The sequence below is a fragment of the Nerophis ophidion genome, linkage group LG18 (genome assembly GCF_033978795.1).
Source record: "Nerophis ophidion isolate RoL-2023_Sa linkage group LG18, RoL_Noph_v1.0, whole genome shotgun sequence".
Classification (NCBI taxonomy): domain Eukaryota; kingdom Metazoa; phylum Chordata; class Actinopteri; order Syngnathiformes; family Syngnathidae; genus Nerophis; species Nerophis ophidion.
The window spans coordinates 31,139,189-31,158,270 of NC_084628.1; the positions used below are offsets into that span (position 1 = coordinate 31,139,189).

Consider the following 19,082-nt stretch of genomic DNA (forward strand, 5'->3'; position numbering starts at 1 on the left):
CATTCTGTCTCTCACAGTTGAAGTGTACCTATGACGAAAATTACAGACCTCTGTCATCATTTTAAGTGGTAGAACTTGCACAATCGGTGGTTGACTAAATACTTTTTTGCCCCACTGTATTTCTCCTTGTTTGTTGCCTATTTTGTTTGTAATGAAACAGGGACGTTTCTAATTGAGGGAGGGGAGTATGTAACAAACAGTTCAGTGTCCCAAGTTACCAGAGAATGTTAGGTAAGGAGGAGTTTTGTCCCTCCAGAGTTGCCGTAGGGCTGTGACGTAAGTGGTCTATAAAGGTGGTTTGTTGAAGAAGGTGTAAAGGACAGAACATTAAAGAAGTGCTGGAGACCGGACCTGCTTTCATGACTCCTGTTTATTATTTTATTATATAAGTACACAGAATATGCGAACCCAGGACACTCGGCTACAATGATTAATTATATGCGGCTAATAAAGTTGTGAATGTTGAGGACAACAAGGAGCACGGCAGCGTTCACAGTGACAACATCAGAGTTTATCACATCAACTCTTATCTATTATATAAATTCATCAAATAAACATTTATGAAGTTAAAGTTAAAGTAAATTAAGAAATTGAATTCATGAAATGAACGTTTATCTAATGAAAGTTTATGAAATTAATGTTTTTCAAATGAACATTCATCAAATGAACGTTCATCTAATCAACAATAATGGAGTTAAAGTTAAAGTAAATTACAATTTTTTTTTCATGAAATGAACGTTTATCAAATCAACGTTTATCTAATGAACATTTATCAAATGAACAATTATGAAATGAACATTTATGAAATGAAGGTTTATGAAATTAATGTTTTTCAAATGAACAATTATGAAATGAACGTTTATCAAATGAACATTTATCAAATGATCGTTTATCAAATGAACGTTTATCAAATGAACAATTATGAGATGAACGTTTATAAAATCCACGTTTATGAAATAAACGTTTATCAAATGAACATTTATCAAATGAACGTTTATCTAATCAACAATAATGGAGTTAAAGTTAAAGTAAATTACAATTTTTTTCTCATGAAATGAACGTTTATCAAATCAACGTTTATCTAATGAACATTTATCAAATGAACAATTATGAAATTAACATTTATGAAATGAAGGTTTATGAAATTAATGTTTTTCAAATGAACAATTATGAAATGAACGTTTATCAAATGAACATTTATCAAATGATCGTTTATCAAATGAACGTTTATCAAATGAACAATTATGAGATGAACGTTTATAAAATCCACGTTTATGAAATAAACGTTTATCAAATGAACATTTATCAAATGAACGTTTATCTAATGAAGGTTTATCAGATGAAAAATTATGAAATAAACGTTTATAAAATGAACGTTTATGAAATGAACGTTTATCTAATGAATGTTTATCAAATGAACGTTTATCAAATGAACAATCATGAAATGAACATTTATGAAATGAACATTTATCGAATGAACGTTTATGAAATAAATGTTTTTCAAATGAACATTTATCAAATGAACGTTTATCTAATGAACAATTATGAAGTTAAAATTACAATTTTTTTTTCATAAAATGAACGTTTATCAAATGAACGTTTATGAAATGAACATTTATCAAATGATCGTTTATCAAATGAACATTTATGAAATGAATGTTTATCAAATGCACGTTTATGAAATAAACGTTTATCAAATGATCATTTATCAAATGAACGTTTATCTAATGAACGTTTATCAAATGAAAAATTATGAAATGAACGTTTATAAAATGAACGTTTATCTAATGAACGTTTATCAAGTGAACGTTTATCAAATGAACAATTATGAAATGAACGTTTAGCAAATGAACATTTATAAAATACACATTTATGAAATGAACATTTATAAATGAACTCTTATGAAATGAATGTTTATCAAATGAACAATTATGAAATTAACGTTTATCAAATTAATGTTTATAAAATACAAGTTTAACAAATTAACATTTATCAAACGAACGTTTATAAAATGAACATTTATCAAATGAACATTTATAAAATGAATGTTTATTTAAAGAACATTTATCAAATGAACCTTTATAAAATGAATGTTTATTTAAAGAACATTTATCAAATGATCAATTGTGAAATGAACGTTCATGAAATGAACATTTATCAAATGAAAGTTTATAAAAGGAATATTTATCAAATGAACCTTTATGGAATGAATTTTTTTAAAATAAACAATTATGAAATGAACGTTTATAAAATGAACGTTTATGAAATGAACGTTTATCAAATGAACGTTAATGAAATGAATGTTTATCAAATGAACGTTTATCTAAAGAACGTTTATCAAAGAAATGTTTATCAAGTGAACAATTAGGAAATTAACGTTTTTCAAATGAACTTTTATAAAATGAACGTTTATGAAATGAACATTTATCTAATGAACGTTTATCAAATGAACAATTATGAAATGAACGTTTATCAAATTAACATTTATAAAATACACATTTATGAAATGAACATTTATAAATGAACGTTTATGAAATGAATGTTTATCAAATGAACAATTATGAAATGAACGTTTATCAAATGAATGTTTGTAAAATACAAGTTTAACAAATGAACATTTATCAAACGAACGTTTATAAAATTAACATTTATCAAATGAACATTTATAAAATGAATGTTTATTTAAAGAACATTTATCAAATGAACAATTGTGAAATGAACGTTCATGAAATGAACATTTATCAAATGAAAGTTTATAAAAGGAATATTTATCAAATGAACCTTTATGGAATGAACATTTTTTAAATAAACAATTATGAAATGAACGCCGCCTTCCGCCCGATTGTAGCTGAGATAGGCGCCAGCGCCCCCCGCAACCCCGAAAGGGAATAAGCGGTAGAAAATGGATGGATGGATGGAAATGAACGCTTATAAAAGGAACGTTTATGAAATGAACGTTTATCAAATGAACGTTAATGAAATGAATGTTTATCTAATGAACGTTTATCTAATGAACGTTTATCAAAGAAACATTTATCAAGTGAACAATTAGGAAATTAACGTTTTTCAAATTAACTTTTATAAAATGAACGTTTATGAAATTAACATTTATCTAATGAACGTTTATCAAATGAACAATTGTGAAATGAACGCTTATCAAATGAATGTTTATAAAACATACGTTTATCAAAAGCACATTTATCAAATGAACGTTTATAAAATGAACGTTTATCAAATGAACAATTAGGAAATGAACGTTTATCAAATGAACATTTATAAAATACAAGTTTATGAAATGAACATTTATAAAATGAGCGTTTATGAAATTCCTGGAGAAGTCAGGTGTGATTCCCCAGAATCTCGTCCAGGTTGATGTCTTTCATCCAGTCGTCGTTTCCTGAGCCCGACTTCAGCAGTGAGTCGATGAAGTCTGAGTCGGTGTTGATTCCTGGAACCATGTTGTCTCCCTCGGGCAGGAAGTCAAAGGTCACATGGTTGGTGCGCCCACCATGGTAGGCACCAGGGGTCACCTCGGGGAAGCCGCTCGCCGGCACCCTCTGCTCCGGAGACGAGCGGGTGGGGAGGGGTGTGGGCGGGCAGCCCGTGGCTCTGGAACAGGCGTCGCCCACAGACGGCAGCATCCCCATGTGCTTGTGCGCTGCCAGGGCGCCATGATGGTACTGACGGTTCGACTCCACGACGGCGCTTATCCCCGTGGAGTTCCCTGGCGTGTTGGCGCCCGGGAAGGCGGTCTTGTGTGGGAAGTGTCCCACAAAGCGGCCGTCTGATGACATCACCTCATCTGGCAGGTGGCACGACATGGGCGACACCTCCTTCTCCGAGTGGGAGGAGCCTGCAGACATGGCGGGCAGGTCTACAGAGACTGTGTTTGACTCCTTCAGGTGCCGTCACAAAGGTGCTCACCTGGGAAGATGTTCCCGCCCAACACGCTCCTTTTGTAGTCCGGTGGCGGCCTGGTGAGACGCCGGCTGAACGCTTCCCGAGGGTCGTCTTCATCCTGAAGGGTGACATTTATTTAATTATTGACACTTTTTATTCTCAAATACATGAAAGGAAGCCAAATATTTTTTTTATTATTATAATCTTTCTATATGAAATACATTCTTTATTCATGTGTTATTATTATTATTTAATCAATGCTTCATAATAATAATATATTTTTATTTAATAACATATTGTTTAGTCCCTTAAAAAAAATCCATCCATCCATCTCAACCGCTTATCCGGAATCGGGTCGGGGGGACAACAGCTCCAGCAGAGACCCCCAGACTTCCCTCTCCAGAGCAACATTAGCAACTTCCTCCTGGGGGATCCCGAAGCGTTCCAAGGCCAGAGAGGAGATGTAATACCCCCATCTGGTCCTTGGCCTGCTGCGGGGTCTCCTCCCCGTGGGACGTGCAATGGGGACCTCCCTAGGGAGACGCTCATGAGGCATCCACACAAGATGCCCGAACCACCTAAGCTGGCTCCTTTCCAAGCGAAGGAGCAGTGGCTCTACTCCGAGTCCCTCTCGGGTAACTGAACTTCTCACCCTATCTCGAAGGGAGATGCCTGCCACCTTTCTGAGAAAACTAATTTCGGCCGCTTGTACCTGCGATCTTACTCTTTCGAGCATGACCCACATTTCATGACCATGGTAGGAATGTAGATAGCTTGGTAGGCCGAGAGCTTTGCCTTCTGGCTCAGCTCTCGTTTCGTCACAACAGCAGAGAGACTGCAATACTGCCCCAGCTGCTCCGATTCTCCGGCTGATTTCTTTCACCATCTTTCCCTTACTCGTGAACAAGACCCAGAGATACTTAAACTCCTCCCCCTGGGACAGAGTCTCGTTCTCTACCTGGACTGTACAAACCATCGATTTCCTGCTGAGAACCATGGCCTCAGGTTTGGAGATGCTGATCCTCATTCTAGCCGCTGATCACTCGGCTGCGAACCGATCCAGTGAGAGCTGAAGGTCTTGAACCGAAGGTGCCATCAGGACCACATTATCTGCAAAAAGCAGTGACGCAACCTTTATCCCCCCGAGACGTATACCCTCTCCGCCATGGTCACGACTCTGCCAAGAAATCCTGTCCATGAAAGTCACAAACAGGATAGGTGACAGACCGCAGCCCTGGCAGAGACCAACCCCCACTGGAAACGGATCCGACTTACATCCAAGCACCCGGACACAACTCTCGCTTTGGTTGTACAGAGATTGGATAGCCCTCAGCAGGGTGCCCTCAGCACCTCCCACAAGATCTCCCGGGGGACACGGTGATACGCCTTATCCAAATCCACAAAGCACATGTAGACTGGATAGGCATACTCCCAGGCCTTCTCCAGGATTACCGCAACAGTAAAGAGCTGGTCAGTTTTTCCACGACTAGGACGGAATCCACATTGCTCCTCTTGAATCTGAGGTTCGACTATCGGCCGGACCCTCCTTTCAAGTACCTTGGCGTAAACTTTCCCAGGGAGGCAGAGTAGTGTGATACCCCTGTAATTAGCACACACCCTCTGGTCCCCCTTTTTGAATAGGGGAACCACCACCCCAGTCTGCCACTCCCTCGGCACTGTCCCAGACTTCCACGCAATGTTAAAAAGGCGTATCAACCAAGACAGCCCCTCAACACCCAGAGCCTTCAGCATTTCTGGACAGATCTCGTCCACCCCCGGAGCTTTGCCACTGTGGAGTTGTCTAACTACCTCAGTGACTTCACTCCGAGAGATCGACGTCGAACCCCCATCATCCTCAGGCTCTGCTCCTGTTAGGGAGGGTGTGTCTGATGAAGTTGAGTCCAGGAGTTCCTCAAAGTGCTCTTTCCAACGCCCTACAACTTCCTCACTTGTAGTCAGCAGAGTTTCATCCCTGCTGTACACAGCTTGGATGGTTCCCTGCTTCCCCCTCCTGAGGTGCCATATGGTCTTCCAGAACAACTTTGGTCCCGCCCGATAGTCTTTCTCCATGGATTCCCCGAACTGCTCCCACACCCTCTGCTTAGCCTCCTCCACACCCACGGCCGCTGGCCTTTGGGCCTGTCGGTACCTTTCAACTGCTTCCTGAGTCCCCTGGGATGACATACCCCGTAGGACTCCTTCTTCAGTATGACGGCTTCCCTGACCACCGCTGTCCAACAGAGTGTTCAAGGGTTACTGCCCCTTGAGGCACCTAAGATCTTCTGGCCACAGCTTGCAGCTTCAGCTTTAGCAATAGAGGCTTTGAACATTGCCCATTCCGGTTCAATATCCCCAACCTCCACAAGGATGGCAGAGAAGTCCCGCCGGAGGCGAGAATTGAAGTCCTTCCGGACAGAGGACTCCTCCAAACGTTCCCAGCTCACCCACACTACACGCTTGGGTTTGCCAGGTCTGTCCAGAGGTTTCTCCCGCCATCTGACCCAACTCACAACTAGATGGTGATCAGTTGACAATTTAGCTCCTCTCTTCCCCCGAGTGTCCAAAACATACACCTATGAGCAGCCTTATGCTTGAACATGGTGTTTGTTATCGCAAGTCCATGACTAGCACAGAAGTCCAATAACAGTCCACCACTCAGATTCAGATCAGGTAGACCGTCCCTCCCAATCACGCCAGTCCAAGTATCACTGTCACTGCCCTTGTGCGCGTTGAAGTCCCCCAGCAAGACTACGGAATCCCCTGCCGACGCCCCATACAGGACCCCATGCAAGGTATCCAAGAAGGTCGAATACTCTGACCTCTTGTTTGGTGCATACGCACAAACAACAGTCAGGGTTTTCCCTCCTCTTGTCCACTGGGGGGAACTCCAACGTACAGGCACTCCGCCGGGGACTCGTGAGTATCCCCACACCTGCCTGGGCCCTCACACCATGAGCAACTCCAGAAGTGAACAAGGTCCATCCATTGTCCAGAAATGTGGTTTCAGAGCCCTTGCTATGCGTAGAGGTAAGCCCACCAGATTCAACCGGTAGCGCTCCACCTCCTGCACCAGCTCAGGCTCCTTCCCCACCAGCGTAGAGATGTTCCGCGTCCCAAAAGTCAGCCTCTGCTGCCTCGTATTGGTCCGTCTGGAGCCCCCACTGTCACTGCCATCCACTTGGCAGCGCACCCGACCCCACTAGTTCCGACAGCGGATTGTGGGCCCACGTGGTGGAGAGGATGGTGTGTCCACGTATCTTCTTCGGGCTTTGCGCGGCCGGGGATTCCGTGGCTAACCCGGCCACCAGGCGCTCGCTGACGAGGCCTGCCTCCGGGCCTTGCTCCTCTGGGCCGGGTAACGCATCCTCTCTTAGACTCTTTCATGGGGGTATTGTAACCCTGATGGGTGATACACCTTGCCCAAGGGTGACCCAGAACTATGTAAGGCAAGGGCGTTCAACTCCCTGAGGCTTTTATACAAGCCCACATACCCGTAAAAAAATCCCACATTATTAGTTTTCAAACATCTTTGCATACATAATAAGCGATTTGTAAAAAAAATCTCATATTTTCCCATGTCTTTGAATACATTATTAAAACATATTACATTATAATTTACAAAATTGTTATGTTTTTTAATGTCTGAGTAAAAAAGTAATAATTGACAATAAGTAAATTATGATTAAAATATATTATTTCGTATGTTAATAATAATCCCACATTATTATTTTCCAAACATCTTTGAACACCTAATAAGAGTGATATTATGTAAATATATTTTGTAAACATATTTATCCATTATTATTGAGTAATTGCTTCATAATAATACTTTATTTTTATTTAATAATATATTTGTTTTATTATATTGTATATTATATATTTTTTGATGTAATAATATATTATTTAGTCCCTTAATAATAAACACACACTATGTAAATATAATATTTTATTCATTCATATATTGTTATTGAATAGTATTTAATCATTGATTTATAATAATAATACATTTTGATTTAATAATATATTACTCAGTCTGTTAATTATAATCACACATTACTATTTGACAAACATATTCGAATACATAAAATGGGTAATATTAGGTAAATATATTTTGTAAAAAAATAATTCCTTATTCATATATTATTTCATAATTGCTTCATACTAATAATATGATTTTATTTAATAAGTTATTATTTAGTCTGTTAATAATAATCCCACATTATTATTTTCGAAACATGTTTTAATACCTAATAAGAGTGATGTTATGTAAATTTATTTTGTCAACATTTTTTTAATATATGTGACTTTGAATAAATTACAAAAAATATTACATTATAATTTACAAAATTATTTTTTTCAGTGTATGAGTAAAAAACTAATAATTGACAAAAACTATATCATTATTAAAATGTAATATATATATATATATATATATATATATATATATATATATATATATAAAAAGTGCTAAATAAATGCATGTATTTATATTTATATGTTCGTGTCTTTGCATAAATTATTATAAAATATTACAATACATTGATTAATTTGTTACTTTTCTCAGTATCTGAGTAAAAAAAAAACTGTATATTTTTATACTAAGTTTATTTTGATTACCCAGAAAAGTGCTTTAAAATGCAACATTAATTGTGTGAAAATAATATCAAATACTTGTTTTAATAGAAAAATTATTACATTCAAATAAAAAATGTGTTTACATATTTTAAAGCGTCTTTAAGAAATTGGAAAAGAGGTAAAAATGGCATTAATACAGTGAATTATTGTATCTTTTTAATAGGCTAAAAGTAAAAACTTAAACAATTATTCAATATATTATTCAATCTGTCGGTAATAATCGTAAATCATATTTTTCGAGTGATATTTAAATGTGTTTTGTACAAAAATCCATTTTTTTTTTACAGTGTTTGAATAAATTGTAAAGTAAAAAAAAAGACATTATAAATTATTCAATAGTTATTTTTTAAGAGTCTGAGTAAAAATAACAACTAATAATTAACATTGTAATTATATATTTAGAGTGTATGTTTTTGGTCAATTTCTTTTGAGTAACTTTTTATAATTTATTCTTTTAAATCGATTTTTGGAATATTATGAATCGATTTAGAATCAGGATGAATAAAAATTGTGATTCGGATGTGAATCCATTTTTTTTGAGTACCCTTAATAATTTACACATTTTCTTCTTTCTTTACTAAGTTAAAAGCAAATATCTCAAACATTTGCATTAAAAACTGATTATACTTTCAATAACTAACTTAAAATACATTGAAATGTTAAAACTACAACTCCACATATTGTTAAAATAATATAAATACATAATCATACATTGAGTTAAATAATTTAAATACATAATCATACATAGATTTAAAATAATATGAATACATAATCGTACATAGAGCTAAAAAAATATGAATACATAATCATACAATAGAGTTAAAAGAAGATAAACTTACTCCTCGCTGGTGTTGCTGACTAAGTTGTCTTTGCATAACGGAAGATTTAGTCGGGCCTTTCAGCTGGTTGGCCACTAGAGGGCGTGGCGAGTTGGCCACTAGGGGACGTGGCTGGTTGGGCACTAGGGGGCCTGGCTGGCCCACACAACCATTAGCAGGAAGCCTTGGTCCAGGAATTCCTCCCTAAAGGATGAAAACATGAATTATTGCATTATGGTTTGAAACTTATTTAATGTTTAAGTTGATAACAGACGTATTATAAATGATACATTCGTGATTGAGTCCCTACGTCATTGTTTTACTAATCAGTATCAGAGGCACTCAGTACACATGTAGTCCACAAAGTAAAGAAACTTTGCCAAATTTGAAAGCAGTAAGGTAATATAAATTTAATTTTTTACTGATACATCAATATGAACGGTTAGTTTGTTCATGCAAGGTGAAATTACTTAATTGTACATCATATATTGTATAATAAAACTGAAAATGTACGTATCAAATATGAAACAACAGGTATAAGAGGTAATAAATTAGTCAATTGGCATCTCATTGCGTTCCGTACCAAAAAGTTCTATTTTGGTTTCATCTGACCACATGACATTCTCCCAATTCTCTGCTGTATCATCCATGTATCCATTTTGGTATAAACTCAACTCGTCGTGTTTGGAGGAAGAAGAATACTGAGTTGCATCCCAAGAACACCATATCTACTGTGAAGCATGGGGGTGGAAACATCATGCGTTGGGAATTTTTTTCTGCTAAGGGGACAGGACTACTATATATATATGTATATATATATATATATATATATATATATATATATATATACATATATATATATATATATACACACACACACATACATACATGTACATAGGCACCCTGTAGCAGCAAAGCTAGCGACATGTCTACACGGCGGCCATCTCAGTGGGGGCAAGGTTCCCATTAAAAGCGATGCTCTGTGTTTTAAAAATAAAATACACCTTGCTCATTTCCCAACTGGGTTTTATGCAATATACAAAATACATAATTGTGTCAACTTTTTGGACGTTTTTAAATATTGCAAAGAATTTGAAAATGATGAAGGATGTGAATTGAAGTGCCGTGGAGCAGCTGAGCAAGATGAAGTTGACGATGATGATGAGAAAAGTTGCATTATTGTTCGGTTTGTTATAAAAACAACATAAAAATTATATTTTGTGAGCGGTTGTGACAAATGTGATGCATATTGAAATTCATTATTTTTTAAATAAAATGGATCTGTTCAGAATGACTAATAAAAGGCCTACTGAAACCCACTACTACCCACCACGCAGTCTGATAGTTTATACATCAATGATGAAATATTAACATTGCAACACATGCCAATATGGCCTTTTTAGTTTATTAAATTACAATTTTAAATTTCCCGGGAGTTTCGTCTTTGAAACGTCGTGTAATGATGACGTGTACACAAGACGTCACAGGTTTTTAGGAAGTATGAGCGCTGCACACACACACAGCTAAAAGTCGTCTGCTTTAACCGCATAATTACACAGTATTTTGGACATCTGTGTTGCTGAATCCTTTGCAATTTGTTCAATTAATATTAGACAAGTCAAAGTAGAAAAATGGAGTTGGGAAGCTTTAGCTTTTAGCCACACAAACACACGGTGATTCCTTGGTTAAAATTCCCGGAGGTGAAACTTTACTATGGATCAGAGCGCGGTCAAGCGAACATGAATCCCGACCGAATGTCAACCAGCAGGTTTCGGTGAGAAAATTGTGGTAAAAAGTCGCTTCTTATTGGAGATCAGCTGAGCTTGTGCCGTCCATAGCTGCTGTCAACTCCCCTGAGACACTGGCGTCAAGACACCCGTGGAGACACCCTTCCGACTATCAGGTACTATTAAACTCACTAAAACACTAGCAACACAATACAAAGATAAGGGATTTCCCAGAATTAACCTAGTAAATGTGTCTAAAAACATCGGAGTCCGCCCCAATGCAATCGCGTTTTTTTTTTCTCTCTTGTCCGTCGCTATCAATATCCTCAAACACAAATCTTTCATCCTCGCTCAAATTAATGGGGAAATTGTCGTTTTCTTTGTCCGAGTAGCACTTTTTGTTGGAGGCTCCCATTGAAATCAATGTGAATATGTGAGGAGCCCCCACACTTGTGACGTCATCGTCTGCGACTTCCGTAAAGGCAGGGCTTTTTTGTCAGCACCAAAAGTTGCGAACTTTATCGTGATGTTCTCTACTAAATCCTTTCAGCAAAAATATGGCAATATCGCAAAATGATCAAGTGTGACACATAGAATGGACCTGCTATCCCCGTTTAAATAAGAAAATCTCATTTCAGTAGGCCTTTAAAGTCTCCAATATAAATGTTCCTGTCCAGTATTTATGCTTTCAGGCTTGACAGAGTGAAGTACAGCCATGTCAGTGGCCGCTAGAGGGAGACATTGCACAAGACATTTTACAATGATTGTGTCGCATGAGTGAGCTACTCATTTGACAATCGGCTGTAAGGAAAGAGTAACTAAAATATCTGAGACAGCGTTAAAAGTATGAGAATAAAGTACGTGGTACTAGTACTTAGTGAGTATTTTCAGATTGTTGACTAGGACACAATCCTTCGCTTGCAAGTTTCCTCTCCTTGGCACAGAGGAGCAGCAGCTGACAAAGATCCGCTCTCACACTCGCCACTTCCTGCTTCATGCAGACCAGCTCCCCGGGGACGCCTCGGCATCTGGACTTGGCCTCTGCTCGCTTTCCCAGGAAACACAGCCCCCGCTGGAGCCAGCGGACCTGGTCCCGGGCCCCCGAATCTGACGCTGGCCGGGGGGACCCGCTCATCCGCAAACAATCTGAGTCCAAAGACAACAATCTGGGGATGATGTCATCAACTCCTCAACAGTTTACAGCCGTACTTTGCTGACAATAAACACACTTGGCTAACTCTTTTGGAAGCTGTCGCAAAACAATCAAAACCAACAAAACAATCCAAACCATGAAAACCATTAAAACAATCAAAAACATCAAAACTAGCAAACACATCAATACAATCCAAACAAGCAATACCATCAAAACAATTCAAACAATCAGAACAATCAAAACAATCTGAAGAATCAAAACCATCAAAACAATAAAAATAATATTTTAAACAATCAAAACCATCAACACCATCAAAACAATCAAAACAAACAAAAAACAATCACAACCATCGAAACAATCCAAATAATTCCAACAATACAAATAATGCAAACCATCTAAACCAGGGGTCGGCAACCCAAAATGTTGAAAGAGCCAAATTGGACCAAAAATACAAAACCAAATCTGTCTGGAGTCGCAAAACAAATTTAAAAGCCATATTACATACAGATAGTGTGTCATGAGATATAAATTGAATTAAGAGGACTTAAAGGAAACCAAATGAGCTCAAATATAGCTACAAATGAGGCATAATGACGCAATGTGTACATATAGCTAGCCAAAATAGCATGTTAGCATCGATTAGCTTGCAGTCATGCAGTGACCAAATATGCCCGATTAGCATTCCACACAAGTCAATAACATCAACAAAACTCACCTTTTTGCATTCATGCACAACGTTAAAAGTTTGGTTCACAAAATGAGACAGAAAAAGAAGTAGCATAAAACACGTCCTAGAAAGTCGGAGAAAGTTGTACATGTGAACCAGGGGTCGGCAACCAGCGGCTCCTAAGCCGCATGCGGCTCTTTGATCACTCTGATGTGGCTCAGCTGCTAAATTGCCGATCCCAACGATTATTCCCTTCCGGGAGATTTACGGATTTTAGTGCCTCTCTCTCAGAAATCACCAGGGGATAACATTCTCCGATTTTCTCCTGAACTTCAATATTGAGGATGTGCAGTGATTGCAATGCCTTTAACCTCCACAACATGTCGTTGCACCCGCTTTTACACCATGCGATCTGCGTGCAAATCGATCGAATTTTAATTTTAACACACGAAGGCGACTGCAACGCATACTTAGTCAACAGCCATACAGGTTACACTGAGGGTTGTAATATTAACAACTTTAACACTCTTACTAATATGCGCCACACTGTGAACCCACACCAAACAAGAATGACAAACAAATTTTGGGAGAACATCGACACTGTAACACAACATAAACACAAAAGAACAAATACCCAGAATCCCATGCATCCTTAACTCTTCTGGGCTACATTATACCTTCCCGCTAGCACCAAACCCTGCCCCCCGCCCCCAACCCCACCCATCTCAACCAACGGGGGGATTTGATACTAGCGGGGGGTGTATAATGTAGCCCGAAAGAGTAGGGATGCATGGGATTCGGGGTATTTGTTCTTTTGTGTTTATGTTGTGTTCTCCCGAAATGTGTTTGTCATTCTTGTTTGGTGTGGGTTCACAGTGTGGCGCATATTAGTAACAGTGTTAAAGTTGTTCAAACGAGCACTCTCAGTGTGACCTGTATGGCTGTTAAACAAGTATGCCTTGCAATCGTTTGCGTGTATCTGCAGAAGCCTCATACGACATGTGACTGGGCTGGCAAGCTGATTGAACGTGTTATAGAGCAGTGGTCCCCAACCTTTTTGTATCCGCGGACCGGTCAACGCTTAATAATTTGTCTCGCGGCCCGGGGGGGTGTCCTTTTTTTTTTTTCTTCTTTGTCATGAAAAAGGGAGATTTTTGTGGTTGGTGCACTATTTGTAAGTGTATATTGTGTTTTTTATGTTGATTTGATAAAAAATAAAAAATAATACTTTTTTGTAATTTATTTTTTTTATAAAAAATTCTTCTGCGGCCCGGTACCAATCGGGCCACGGCCCGGTGGTTGGGGACCACTGTTGTAGAGGGCTCCAAAGGCAGCGCCTTCATAGGATGCCCTTATTATTGTTGGTCGAGGGAAATCCTGTAAACATTCGTGAAAATAGTTGATCAGACATTCGGTAGTCTCTCGGAATATTCGGGAGGGTTTTAAGTGTGATGCTGTCAAGCGGCATACATATAAAACTTGCGGGGCCCACTATCATTAAATTTTCCTATTAAGGTACGGGCCGAGTCTCTGAGACCCCTGGTTTATACATAGCACAAAGTAAAAAAAAACTGTGTATGCAGTGTTATTTCATTTTACATTTCAAAAGAGTTTTGTGGCTCCCATTGTTTTCTTTATTTTGTGAAACGGGTCAAAATGGCTCTTTGAGTGGTAAAGGTTGCCGACCCCTGATGTAAACAAACCACGGTGAGTTCAAAGACTACCAAAATTAGTAGGACAAAACGGCGCTCGCCATCCATCCCATCCATCCCATCCATCCAATTTCTATCGCTTACTCCCTTTGGGGTAGCGGAGGGCGCTGGTGCTTATCTCAGCTACAACCGGGCGGAAGGCGGGGTACACCCTGGACAAGTCACCACCTCATCGCAGGGCCAACACAGATAGACAGACAACATTCACACTCACCAAATACTTGAATCAGTGAAGCATGTTGAATATAAACAGTGTGCTTTATAACAATTAGGGAGGTTTGTGTCATTTAGTCCTCCTAAAGCAGGCGTCGGCAACCTTTACCACTCAAAGAGCCTTTTTGACCCGTTTCACAAAATAAAGAAAACAATGGGAGCCACAAAACTATTTTGAAATTCAAAATGAATTAACACTGCCGCTTGACAGGATCACACTTAAAACCCTCCCGAATATTCCGAGAGACTACCGAATGTCTGATCAACAATCTCACGAATGTTTACAGGATTTCCCTCGACCAACAATAATAAGGGCATCCTATGAAGGCGCTGCCTTTGGCGCCCTCTACAACACGTTCAATCAGCTTGCCAGCCCAGACACACGCAAACGATTGCAAGGCATACTTGTTTAACAGCCATACAGGTCACACCGAGGGTGCCCGTTTAAACACTGTTACTAATATGCGCCACACTGTGAACCCACACCAAACAAGAATGACAAACACATTTCAGGAGAACATCGGCACTGAAACACAACATAAACACAAAATAACAAATACCCAGAATCCCATGCATCCATTCTCTTCCGGGCCACATTATACACCCCCGCTAGCACCAAATCCCCCCAACCCCTCCGTGCGTTGGTTGAGATGGACGGGGTTGGGGAGGGGGGCGGGGTTTGGTGCTAGTGGGGGTATTAATGTAGCCCAAAAGAGTTAGGGATGCATGGGATTCTGGGTATTTGTTCTTTTGTGTTTATGTTGTGTTACAGTGTCGATGTTCACCCGAAATGTGTTTGTCTTTCTTGTTTGGGGTGGTTTCACAGTGTGGCGCATATTAGTAAGAGTGTTAAAGTTGTTTATATTACAACCATCATTGTAACCTGTATGGCTGTTGACTTAGTATGCACTGCAGTCGCTTTCGCGTGTAAATAGAGGCTGAATATAAAAAGCGATCAGTCGGCACGCAGAGAATGTTATTCCCGGGTGATTTCTGAGAGAGAGGCACTAAAATCCGGAAATCTCCCGGAAAGGAATAATCGTTGGGGTCGAAAAATTAGCAGCTGAGCCACATCATAGTGATCAAAGTGCCGCATGCGGCTCCGGAGACCTCCGGACCACTGATCTAAACCATTTAAACAATCCAAGCAATCAAAACAGTAAGTTTTGGTATTGGTATCAAAGTATTGGTATGGGTATGACAGTATTAGTATGGGTATCAAAGTATTGGTATGTGTACCAAAGTATTGGTATGGGTATCAAAGTACTGGTATGGGTCCCAAAGTATTAGTATTGGTATCAAAGTATTGGTATGGGTACCAAATAATTGGTATGGGTATCAAAGTATTTGTACGGATATCAAAGTATTGGTATGGGTACTAAAGCATTGGTATGGGTATCAAAGTGATGGAATGGGTATCAAAGTATTGGTATGGGTATTACAGCATTGGGATGGGTACCGAAGTGTGGTACAGGTATCAAAGTATTGGTATGGGTACCAAAGCATTTGTATGGGTATCAAATAATTGGTATGCGTACCAAAATGTTGGTATGGGTATCAAGGTATTTATATGTGTACCAAAGTATTTGTATGGCTACCAAAGTATTGGTATGGGTATCAAAAGTATTTGTATGGGTACCAAAGTATTTGTATGGCTACCAAAGTATTGGTATGGGTATCAAAAGTATTGGCAAAGGTATAAAAGTATTGGTATGGTATCAAAGTATTGGTATGGATACCAAAGTATTGGTATGGGTACCAAAGTATTGGTATGCATACCAAAGTATTGGTAGGGGTATCAAGGTATTTTATAGGTACCAAAGTATTGGTGTGGGTATCAACGTTTTGGTATGGGTACCAAAGTATTGGTATGGGTATTAAAGTATTGGTATGCGTACCAAAGTATTGGTATGGGTATCAATGTTTTGGTATGGGTACCAAAGTATTGGTATGCATACCAAAGTATTGGTAGGGGTATCAAGGTATTTTATAGGTACCAAAGTATTGGTATGGGTATCAACGTTTTGGTATGGGTACCAAAGTATTGGTATGGGTATTAAAGTATTGGTATGCGTACCAAAGTATTGGTATGGGTATCAATGTTTTGGTATGGGTACCAAAGTATTGGTATGGGTACCAAAGTATTGGTATGGGTTACAAAGTATTGGTATGGGTATTAAAGTATTGGTATGCATACCAAAGTATTGAAATGGGTATCAAAGTATTGGTATGTGCATCAAAGTGTTGGTATGGGTACCAAAGTATTGGTATGGGTACTAAAGTATTGGTATCAAATTATTGGTATAGCTATCAAAGTATTAGTTCGGATACCAAAGCATTGGTATGGGAAATCAAAGTATTCGTATGGATACCAAAATATTGGTATGGGTACCAAAGTATTGGTAGTTAAGTATTGGTATGGGTACCAAATAATTGGTATGGGTACAAAAGTATGGTATAGGTACCAAAGTATTGGTATGGGTATCAAAGTATTGGTTTGGGTACCAAAGTATGGGTATCAAATAATTGGTATGGGTACCAAAGTATTGATATGGGTTTCAAAGTATTGGTATGGGTATTAAAGTATTGGTATGGGTACCACATTATTGATATCTATACCAAACTATTGGTCGGGGGAACCAAAGTATTTGTATGGGTACCAAAGAATTGGTATCTGTACAACAGTATTGGTATGGGTACCAAAATATTGGTATCCATCCATCCATCCGTCTTTTTCCGGTTATCCGAGTCAAGGTCCCGGGGGGCAGCAGTCTAAGCAGAGGAGCCCAGACTTCCCTCTCCCAAGCCACTTCGTCCAGCTCCTCCCGGGGGATCCTGAAGTATTCCCAGGCCAGCCGGGAGATATAGTCTTCCCAACGTGTCTTGGGTCTTTCCTGTGGCCTCCTACGGGTCGGATGTGCCCTAAACAACACCTCATCTGGCTCTTCTTGATGTGGAGGAGCAGCGGCTCTACTTTGAGGTCCTGCCTGATGACAAATCTTCTCACCCTATCTCTAAGGGAGATAGGGTGAGGAAACTAATTTTGGTCGCTTGTACCTGAGATTGTGTCCTTTCGGTCATAACCCAAAACTCATGACCATAGGTGAGGATGGGAACGTAGATCGACCGGTAAATTGAGAGCTTTGCCCTCCGGCTCATCTCCTTCTTCACCACAACGAAATGATACAGCGTCCGCATTACTGAATACGCTGCATTGATCCACCTGTCGATCTCACGATCCACTCTTCCCCCACTCGTGAACAAGACTCCGAGGTACTTGAACTCCTCTACTTGGGGCAAGATCTCTTCCCCAACCCAGAGATGGCGTTTCACCCTTTTCCGGGCGAGAACCATGGACTCGGACTTGGAAGTGATGATTCCCATCCCAGTCGCTTCACACTGCGAATCGATCCAGTGAGAGCTGAAGATCCTGGCCAGAAGAAGCCATCAGGACCACATCATCTGCAAAAAGCAGAGATCTAATCCTGCAGCCACCAAAACAGATCCCGTCAACGCCCTGACTGAGCCTAGAAATTCTGTCCATAAAAGTTATGAACAGAATCGTTGACAAAGGGAAGCCTTGGCCCAGTCCAACCCTTACTGGAAACGGGTCCGACTTACTGCTGACAATGCGGACCAAGCTCTGACATTGATCATACAGGGAGCGGACCGCCACAATCAAACAGTCCGGTACACCATACTCTCTGAGCACGCCCCACAGGACTTCCCGAGGGACACGGTCAAATGCATTCTCCAAGTCCACAAAGCACATGCAGACTGGTTGGGCAAACTCCCATAAGCGCTCAACGATCCTGCCGAGAGTACAGAGCTGGTCAACCATTTCCACGACCAGGTCAAACACCACAAAGTTCCTCCTGAATCCGAGGTTTTACTTTCCGGTGAAGCCTCCTCTCCTTCTCAGGAAGGCTGAGGAGTGTGATCCCACGATAGTTGAAGCACACCCTCCGGTTCCCCTTCTTAAAGAGAGGAACCACCACCCCAGTCTGCTTATCCAGAGGTACCGCCCCCGATGTCCACTCGATGTTACAGAGTCTTGTCAACCAAGACAGCAGCATCCAGAGCCTTAAGAAACTCCAGGCGGATCTCATCCACCCTCGGTGCCTTGCCATCGAGGAGCTTTTTAACTACCTAAGCAACCTCAGCCCCAGAAATAGGAGAGCCCACCACAGATTCCCCAGGCACTGCTTCCGCATAGGAAGACGTGTCGGGAGGATTGTGGAGGTCTTCAAAGTATTC

At 39.7% G+C, this 19,082-nt stretch overlaps 1 protein-coding gene across 1 annotated transcript in view; it reads right to left on the reverse strand.

The window, feature by feature from the left end:
- Positions 1-351: 351 nt before the first annotated feature.
- Positions 352-19,082, reverse strand: part of zmp:0000001236 (mastermind-like protein 2) — a 90,571-nt gene continuing 71,840 nt past the window's right edge. The window contains exons 3-5 of the mRNA XM_061877980.1: positions 9,375-9,557; positions 3,925-4,018; positions 352-3,853 (exon numbers count right to left, since the gene is read on the reverse strand). Coding sequence (XP_061733964.1) covers positions 3,339-3,853; positions 3,925-4,018; positions 9,375-9,557 — 792 coding nt within the window. The 3' untranslated portion in view covers positions 352-3,338. The remainder of the gene's footprint in view (positions 3,854-3,924; positions 4,019-9,374; positions 9,558-19,082) is intronic.